The 10273-nt window shown below is 44.7% G+C and overlaps 1 protein-coding gene across 1 annotated transcript in view; it reads left to right on the forward strand.

The window, feature by feature from the left end:
* Positions 1–9423, forward strand: part of Samhd1 (SAM and HD domain containing deoxynucleoside triphosphate triphosphohydrolase 1) — a 36708-nt gene extending 27285 nt beyond the window's left edge. The window contains exons 12-16 of the mRNA XM_036184815.1: positions 617–756; positions 1538–1630; positions 4243–4347; positions 6239–6376; positions 9183–9423. Coding sequence (XP_036040708.1) covers positions 617–756; positions 1538–1630; positions 4243–4347; positions 6239–6376; positions 9183–9293 — 587 coding nt within the window. The 3' untranslated portion in view covers positions 9294–9423. The remainder of the gene's footprint in view (positions 1–616; positions 757–1537; positions 1631–4242; positions 4348–6238; positions 6377–9182) is intronic.
* The last annotated feature ends 850 nt before the right edge of the window (positions 9424–10273 follow it).

Here is a 10273-nt window from a genome sequence, read left to right on the forward strand (position 1 = left end):
AAAGCCAGGTGGTGGTGCACACCTTTAATCCCAGCACTTGGGAGGCAGAGCCAGGCAGATCTCTGTGAGTTTGAGACCAGCCTGGGCTACAGAGCGAGATCCAGGGCAGGCACCAAAACTACACAGAGAAACCCTGTCTCGAAAAATTAAAAAAAAAACAAAAACCCAACTTTTAATTAAATCATTTGACAAACTTCCATGTGCTCCTCACTTAGCTTCAGCTGTAATCAACACAGCAATTCTTTCCATCTACTTCCTTCTGACAAACACTGGGCTATTTTATTAGATTATAGACATAATTTTGTTTGTAAATGTTTAAGGCTGTGTAGGGCTAATTAGCAAAGCCTGTCTCATTTACAAAGATAAAAGCCCAACAACAGTGAGTCTCCATGTCCTGCCTGCCCAGCTCAGGCTGTCGGTTCTAGGCCGCTCTCCCTTCCTCTCCCACACGGCAGCTTCCCACCTCTGCACTTGACTTTTCCCCTCTCTTATTACCATCTTCTTTTCAAGCCTGAACATAATGCTCTGCCTTGTTAAGAACACTTTAGGGCCACAGCAGAGTGTCTTTAAATCCTACTGTCATTTTAATGTGAGTGAAATGTCATCACATTGACAGATAACATTTTCCTGGAGATTTTATATTCTACTGATCCAAAGTTGTCTGAGGCACGAAATATTTTAAGGAACATCGAAAACCGTAATCTATACAAGTATTTGGGTGAGACCCAGCCAAACGGTCAAGACAGGATTAAAAAGGTAAGTTGAGTCATCAGCTATCCTGCTGTTAGTGGAGGGTTATCCCAGTGTCTGTCCTCAAGAAGAAGCCATTAGTCTGTCACAGTAACCATGCTTCCTGTGTATTCTCATTTATTTTTGCAATATTCTTAGGCCTGTTTAATAAATAAATCGTTATGAAAGCAGTCAGGTAGGATTCAAAGGCAGATCTAAGCATCTATAAATATTTGCTCTCACATTCAACAAGGGCCTCAAGTTTGAGACAGATCCAAGCACTGGAAAATTAATCTAAGGGAAAATCCCTCAACATAAGACTCGTGAGCTTCACTAAGGCTCTGAGAACCCATTTTATCTATAGTTGACCCCTGAACAATGATGGTTAGGGGCACTTGACACGGTGCAGTCAAAACATGACCTTTCACTTTTGACTTTCCAGAAATGTGACCACTAATAGTCTGTCATTGCCCAGGAACCTTACCACCATCATAACAGTTAACTCCATGGATTTTGTATGTTATTTGTATTATATGTGGTCCAAAAACCAGAAGGACTGGGGAAGATGAGCTTGGTACTATATGTAGCTTCCTGGTGAGGTGTGAGATATCATCCCAGGGGCCGCTGGCAGCAGGAGTCATGGCAAAAGCAACAGGAGGTAGCTGTGAATGGATGGATTCCCAAAATGTGATGGCTGTTTCTGTCTGTTTGTTTTGTAATGAAAACTACCCAGTTTGTTTCCAGGCTAGCATGTATTGGAGTCTTAATGACAAACTGGATCCTAACTGGGAAGCCTCATCTCTTCTAGGAAGACTATAAACAACTTCCCCAAGACATTGCTGACACCAAACCTGACATGCCGCTGGAAGCCCAGCTGAAGGCTGAAGATTTCGAAGTGGATGTAAGTAGTGAGCCTACGAATAGGCTAAGTGAAAAATTGTGTTTTAAAAAAAGAACCCAAAAGCCTTCCCTCCAAGAGTGGCAGTCTTTAATCCCAGCAGCACTCAGGAGGCAGAGACAGGCAGATCTATGAGTTCAAGGCTACCCTGGTCTACATAGTAAGTTCCAGAAAAGCCAGGAACTATGTAGAGAGACCCAGTCTCAAAAAACAAAACAAAGAAACCTTTCTTTACTGTGAAAACTTGGAGAGTAGGAAGTGGTGATGCACTTCTGAAATCTCTGCACTCAGAAAGTAGAGGCAGAAGAAACATATTTGAGACAAGCCTGCTGTACATAGTGAGCTCCAGGCTGACTAGTATGACATAGTGAGAACCTGTCTCAACACAAACAAACAAAACAACGAAGAGGCTGGAGTGGAGGCTCAGCAGTGAAGGACTTTCTGCTCTTCCCAAGGACCAGGAAGGTCAGTTCCCAGCACCTATGTCAGGTGGCTCAAAACCACCTGTATCTCCAGCCCCAGTATCCAATGTCCTACAATGCCTTCATGTGCACACACACTCCCACACATTCATGCACTTAATTTTAAATATATATATGCAAAAAACCAAAAACCCAAAACCTGGAGACACACAGAAAGCTAGGAGGAAGAGAATCATCTGTGGTCTCAGAGAAAATCAGCATTATCAGACACTTTTCAGATTTTCTTTGTGATGTTCTGCCAGTATATTGAGATCTTGTGATAAATAGCACATTGTATATGTTGATTTAAATTATTTTGGCTATAAAAGTACTACCAATTAGGTATTTTTGCTTGCTTACATATATACACAAAGCAGTTAAGATTTTTTTATTCCTATTTTTTACATGGCCATAGTGTCTTGGTGTATCCTAATAAAAAGCCCTGAAACCTTCTCGTATTTTCTTCAGTTCTCTGTAGGAAATTCTCTTTAGTGTTCTATTCCTCTGAAGTCTCAGAGAGTTTACTTTGTGTTTTTACCTAAGTTTTTTCTTTCTTGTTTTCTTGTTGACAGAGTCTTGCATGAAAGGCCCTAACCATTCTTTGCCAAATACAGTGAGTGGCCAAGGGAGCAAAGCTTTCCTACACTCCCTGAGACTTAGAAAGACATCACTTCCCAGCATTCTTCCTGGGCACCTGTGTGCCAGTGTGCCCACCCTGGCTCTTCTGCTTCACAAGAAGGCCTGTCCTGTTCTCAGGGCTGGGGGCAATCCCTCACCTCCTGTCTGACTTCTGCCACTCAACTGTCTCCAAATGTATTTAGATCCGAGGTACTTGATGCTACCCATAGCAGACATGAAAGACCAGTAATCAAGTGAAGTCAGCGGGATGCTTGACCGTGGGCTGTTTTACATCAGCCACACAAGAACAAAGAGTGTTATACAGTTCTGTGTTAATAAATCTACATGAAAATACAGAAATGTAAATTGGTACAAGAGAGCAAATTGGAAGTTTATTCTGAAATTGTAATTGACTCATCAATTTCACACTAGGAATTTGTAGAGATCATCTCTATGTCCAAACCAGTGCTGTCTATGGAAAGCTTTGGGCACGGTCCAGTCTTCCAAAGGCGCTGGTTCCACCATTATCCTGAGATAATCCACCAGGAGAAACTGTTTGATCCCAAATCTGAAACCTGAAATTTAAAATGTTACTGAATTTAGAGCTGAGAATTTGACTCAGTGGTAGAACACTTACCTACCATTCTCTATGCCCTGAGTTCACTCCCCAGCACGCGCGCACGCGCGCACAGACACACACACACACACACACACACACACACACCCCAACCCAACCTCACCCCCCACTCCACTGATAGCAGAATTCTCACCAAGATTGTCAGTGATTTCAGTGTGGCTAATGCGTTAGGCAGTGTCAGACTTATGTTTCAGAGCAGGTTTTATATCCTGGGAATCCTTCCCTTCCTACCTGGTTTAATTCCTGCTCACAAAAGTTGCTATCCTTGGCAAGCATGCCACATACTTCCACTAGCCATGGCAAAGACAGCTGGATCTCTGGGGATCATTGGCTTACAGCCTAAGTGCCTTGGTGAGCTCCAAGCCTGAGAGACCCTGTCTCAGGGAAAAAAGTGATTGGCACCTGAAGAATGACAGCCAAAGTTGACCTCTGACCTCCCCCCCCCCTTTTTTTATTTTTCATTTTTGAGACAGGGTTTCTCTGTGTAGCTTTGCGCCTTTCCTGAAACTCACTTGGTAGACCAGGCTGGCCTGGAACTCACAGAGATCGCCTGGCTCTGCCTCCTGAGTACTGGGATTAAAGGCATGCGCCACCTCCGCCCAGCTGACCTCCTGTTGTACATGCCCATACATAGACAAACATTGATTGTCTACTGTCTACCAGTGTTATCACATAGAACTCAAAGATACTTCCCCCTCCACCCAAGTTTCTAACTAAACCAAATCCTCAAAGGTGGTCATGTAACAGAGTTATTTTGATTCTACACGTTACAACTTCTTAATATTCCTACTTCTGAACACCCAGAGGGCTCAGTTCAGTTCTTGTGGTATTCTGAGAATCCTGAGTTCAGTTCTTGTGGTTGTTATGTGATTGCTTATTTACTTATTGTTTTAATCAAGGTTATCAACATGGATTATGGGATGGAAGACAAGAATCCAGTTGATCATGTTCACTTCTATTGCAAAAGTAACACGAAGCACGCAGTCTTGATCTCTAAGGACCAGGTAACTGGCTACGTAGGGAATTCTACTCTAAGGTGGAATATATTTGGGAAGTCTTAAAGTCAAGTTATATTTTACATGCTGGTCAGGTTGTAATGTCAGTGTCTACTGTTCAAGAGATAAAAGAAGACAGGGCCCACTGAATCATCTAAGCAGGGAGCGTGTGGACTCACAGAGACTGAAGCAGCGGCCATGGGGCCTGCGGGGTGTGCAGCGGGTCCTCTGCATGTTTGTCATGGCTGTTAGCTTGGTGTTCTTGTGGGACTCCTTGCTGTAGGAGTGGCCTGTCTCTGACTCTTTTGCCTGCTCTTGGGACTCTCTTCCTCCTGTTGGGCTGCCTCGTCCAGGTTCGGTGTGAGGACTTTTGCCTTGTCTTACTGTATTTTGTTCTGTCATGTTTAGTTGTCTCTTTGCGGCCTGCTCTTTTCTGATAGGAGATGGAGTAGGTGTGCATCCAGGAGAAAGGGGAGGTTGGGGAAGCTGAGAGGGGAAACTGGTCCGGATGTATTGTATGAGAGAATATCTATTTCGGTTAAAGAAAAGGCAGGGGAAGAGATGGCTCAGTGGTTGGGAACACTTATAGCCCTTGCAGGGGACACCAGTTTAATTCCTAGCATGTATGTGGTGTGTATGCATACATGCAGACAAAACACACTCACATATATAATAAAATCAATGAATCTAATATTTTTTTGAAGTAAAGCATAAGCCAGGTGGGCTGATGCACTTATAATCCCACATTTGGGAAGCGAAGGAGATGCAGAAGGATCAGGAGTTAAAGGCCAGCCTGGGATGAATGAGACTCTGACTCAAAATAAAGCAAAATAACCATTTTAAGTTTCTATATCTAGCTAGACACAGTGGCACACACCTTTAATCCCAGCACTGAAGAGGCAGAGGCAGAGCCTGAAGCTGCAGGATCAGAGGTTCAACATCTGCCAGTACTATGAAGTGAGTTCAGGGCCAGCTTGGGCAACCAAATGAGACCTTGTCTCTCAAATTAGGAAGGGAGGAAAGAAACAGAGAGCTAGAGATGTAGCTCACCTAGCCAGACAGTGGTGGCGCACGCCTTTAATCCCAGCACTCGGGAGGCAGAGCCAGGCAAATCTCTGAGTACAAAACCAGTCTTGTTTACAAAGTGAGTTCTGGGGTTTGGGATTTAGCTCAGTGGTAGAGTGCTTGCCTAGCAAGCACAAGGCCCTGGGTTCGGTCCTCAGCTCTGGGTAAAAAAAAAAAAAAAAAAAAGTGAGTTCCAGGACAGGCTCCAAAGCCACACAGAGGAAACCATGTCTTGAAAAACCAAAAAAAAAAAAAAAAAAAAAAAGGGATGTAGCTCAGTTGTGAGCTATTTGCCTAGCATGCAGTGAGGTTGAATCCCTGATCCACCAAAGTAATAGTAATTTAAAAATCATATTTTGCTAGCTACACCTATAACCATAGGACATGGAATCCTGAGATCAAGGTAAGCCTTGGTGATAATCATGAAACTTTATCTCAAAACAGAGGCATAGTAACAGCCAATTTCCAGTGTCTCCTGTTTCCTGAACATCATTGAAAGTGCAGTGTTTGGTTTGAAGCTTCAGTTACAAAATCTAGTGGGCCAGGCAGTTGAAATTATATAAGCTAAATGTGCCTACCTGCATATCTTATATGAGAGTCTGTGGTCTGTACGTAGTTATGTCCTATAAATCTTTCAGTCTTTTAGTAATTAACGTAAAATTCTGAGGCATTTTGCAGCACATAATTATTTTTCCCTTTGGATTATAATTGGGGTAAAATAGAAAAGCAGTGCAGTGCTTTTAACTCAACATTAAAAATAGAACCCTAGACCCTGGGAGGCAGCTCGTTCCTAGAAGTGTGAACTCAAGCAAGACCTTTTCTTTTTGTAAAAAAGGTGTCACAACTTCTGCCACAGAAATTTGCAGAGCAACTGATTCGAGTGTACTGTAAGAAGAAAGACAAGAAGAGCCTGTATGCCGCTAGGCAACATTTCACTCAATGGTGTGCAGACAGAGACTTCACCAAGCCACAGGTGGGCAACTCTGTTCATATCCTCGAACATTAAAAGAAAGGAACCTAGGGAGTTGGGGTGAGACAGGGTCCTGTGTAGCTTGGGTTGATCTCAGATTTGCTGTGTGGATGAGAATGGCCTTGAGTTCCTAACCCTCCTGCTTCACCTCCCAAGGATGGGGAGTACAGGTAGGCAGCAGCAATGGAGCCTGGCATAGTTTGATTTTTAAGGAAAATTCAAACATGATCCTTTTTATGCACTGAGCAGTTCTCATTTAAATTGTAGCAATATGGGGCTGGAGAGATGGCTCAGCAGTTAAGTGCACTGGCTACTCCTCCAGAGGACCCGGGCTCAAATCCCAGCACCTCCATGGCGGCTCACAACCAGCTGTAACTCCGGTTCCAGAGGATCTGATGCCCTCTGCTGGTCTCTGTGGGTACCAAACATGCATACATACACATAAAATAAAAAATGTAGGGGAGGCATCCTAAAAAGGTGGAGAAGTGATTGAGGAAGGCACCCAATGTTACCCTCTGGCTTCCACATGTGCCACATAGTCAAGATCACTTGAGTACACACAATACACATGCATACACATACATATACACTGCACACACACACACACCCCTCATGCATACTACACACATATGCACAATACACATATACCACGCACAATACACATATACCACACACAACACACATACACACACACAACACACATACACACACACAACACCCATGTGTGCCACATACATTCACACAATACATCACATCTATCACACACCACACACACATATACACACTTTTTTTGTTGTTTAAAGGAAAAGGGAAATAAAAACACTGATATATGTGATAAGTACCTTAAGCCAAGGTATATTCACTCGTCAGATGAGTGTGCTTGGTTTGTCTCTTGTCGGGCCCTGTTAGGTCCCAGGAAGAAGCAGGACCTAAGATAGACGTAGTCCTTAGTGCTCTGGGTCTCACTCTGGGTGTGGACACACACACGAAAGTAAACAGCAATTGTGTAGCATAGTGAGTGTTTGGGGTGTGAAAGGGGGCCCAGCCAGACTTGGTTAGTTGAGGAAAGCCTACCTCAGGAAAGCTTGCAGCCAGCCCCTAAGGAGGAGGCGACTCAGTGACTCTTGACAGGGGTAGCAGGGCTGGTGTTGAGACAGAAACAACATGGAGGTAGCGGAAAAGGTAACAAAGAACACGAGGCCGTTCAGGAACAGGATTGAGTGTGAGGTACTGACCGCCATCTAGTCTGGAGGGGCAGTCTGGAGCCATTGAATTGGAGTGAGTGAAATCTTTTAAGTTTGCATTTTTAACGTTTGCTAGAGTTGAAATCAGAAGGGAATGTGGTGGAGATAGGAGTTTTACAAATACGGCTGCCCTTTGATGAGCAGGAGTTGTTGGGGAATACCATTTTCAGGCGGGTTACTTTTGTTGACGTTGCATTTGTTGAACTCTGTGAAGCTGTGTCACTGTGCCTGTCTAAATACCTGATGGTCTAATAAAGAACTGGCAGCCAATGGCAAGGCAGGAGAAAGGCTAGGTGGGACTGGCAGGCAGAGAGAATGTATAAAAGAAGAAATCAGGAGAAGAGGAGAGATGGAGGAGCGAGGAAGGAAAAATAAGTAGCCAGAGAAGGAGGAGGACTCCAGGGGCCAGCCACCCAGCTACACAGCCAGCCACAGATTCACAAAACAAAGAAAGGTAGACAGGAATAGAAAAGGAAAAGCCCAGAGGCAAAAGATAGACAGGATAATTTGAAGTTTAGGAGATCTGGCAAGAAACCAATCAAGCTAAGGCTGGGCATTTATAGGTAAGAATTAACCTCCGTGTGTGTTTTATTTGGGAGCTGGGTGGCGGCCCCCCAAAAGAATGAAAACAGATAACAAGTAGTAGCCCACAAAAGCCCTGTCCAGCTAGCTCCAGTGTGTCCAGCAGATGACATTTAACATCGGGGTGTTTCCAAAGTTTGGGTCAAGCTAAATGAACGAATGGCAGACAGTGAGACAATACGTGGATGATGTCGCTGCCTTCTAGGAGAGGCTGGGGGAGCAGGTGGGAGGTCAAGGGCTGTGGCCCCTTCCAGGAGCTGGAACCATAGAATGTTAACGGCCCCTGAACCCACACCGGAGGAGATAGCAGGCTTCTCTGCCTTCCTCACTTCCCCTGAGAAGCCACTAGGCATGAGGCCTAGAAAAGGGTGCTGAGAAGAGCAGCTGCTGTCTGAGCGGGGCACATCTGGAGGGGTGATAAGTACCAGGGAGCAAATGGGCAAAGAGCCTCATCCCAGGGGCCAGGCAGGGTTAAAGGGCCTTGCTGCTCATGCTCTCCCCCTCCCAACCCCCCCCACCTCCCACCCCCCCGTCAGGTCATTGTGTTAAAGAGGTTTATTTAAAGAGAAAGATTCAAGTTAGGCGAGTAGTCATGGTCCCAGTGTCCCTGTTGTCATCTGTCCCCATCCTCCCTGCCCCCTCCTTGTTCTCCCCCATTTGCAGACCTGGGTCATGTTTTAGAGACTGGGAAAAAGAGAAGCAAGAATCAAGTGTGGTTTCTGGTCCCCAAGAGTCCCACGTAGTCTGTGAACTCAGCCAATTCTAGGCAGCAGTGTGCTGTGTCTCAGCCATTTTCCCATGAAGACCTTTACCTGCTTAGGACTGTGGTGTTCTAGTTTAATCCAGTCTCAGAACATATACAACTTAGAGTTTCTCAGGAGTGAGTGTGTGTAAGTAAGAGTATGTGTGCCTGAGACTGCACTCTAAAATACAGTGATAAAAACTGGTTTTTTTTCTATGTCCTGACTCACTCTCTTTCATAGGATGGTGATATTATAGCCCCACTTATAACACCTCTGAAATGGAAGAAAGATCATCCAGGTTGCCGCCAAAAAACATCCAAAGACGACGTCAAAAAACAGCTCTTTATATAAACCTCTTCCCTCTTCACAATTAAGTTAGGATATGTGACCAGAGTTCACTAGTGATTTTTATTTAGTATTTTGAATGTACGCACATGCCGAAGGGTAAGTTATCTTCATTCAAAATGAAAAATGAAAAATTTTTGCTCTGCTTTCTGTGGAGGTGTGAATGAGAATGGGCCCCATAGGCTCATATAATTGAATGCTTAGTCACCAGGGAGTGGAGATGTTTGAAAGGATTACAAGATTCAGGAGGTGTGGCCTTGTTGGAGGAAGTGTGTCACTGGGGGTGGGCTTTGGAGGTTTCAAAAGTCCTTGCCAGGTCCAGTCTCTCTCTCTCTCTCTCTCTGCCTGTGGGTCAGCATGTAGCTCCCAGCTACTGCTCCAGCTCCATGCTCTCCACCGTGATGATAGTGGACTAACCCTCTGAAGCTGTAAGCCAGTCCCCAACTAACTGCTTTCTTTTATGAGTTGCCTATGGTGTCTCTCGGCAATAATAGAACAGTGACTAAGACACGGACTATGAAAAGCATTAGCTTGTGTATTTTAACATTAATTGAAGCCTTTTTCCTTGAGCAGCCTATTTTCTCAGGATAACTCTCCCATCTCTTCTGAACTCTTAGGACAAATGATTGTCTTTAGTTTTTAATTTAGAAATTGAGACACAGGCACAAATTGGAATTCCAAGTTGAAATTGTCACGTTCCACATGGTTAAAAAATAAACAAAATCCTAGCCCCCTTGAAGAGGTGCCCTCACCCTGCTCCTCCCGGGAGAGAGAGTTGCCGCCCCTCTCCAGCCTTGTTAAGTGCCAGGCTGGGGAAGCATCAGGGGGCAGCTCTTGTGGAGAGGAGTAGAGGTGTGCCAGGCAAGTCCTCTACCACTGACCTGCAGCTCCACCCTTGTCTCCTAGTATAACCCCCTGCCCCTGCTGTAGGAGGTACTAGGGTCAAAGGGGACCTCACGCCAGGCTGTTCTCTGAGTCTGATGTGG

Source organism: Onychomys torridus, chromosome 4 (assembly GCF_903995425.1).
Source record: "Onychomys torridus chromosome 4, mOncTor1.1, whole genome shotgun sequence".
Classification (NCBI taxonomy): domain Eukaryota; kingdom Metazoa; phylum Chordata; class Mammalia; order Rodentia; family Cricetidae; genus Onychomys; species Onychomys torridus.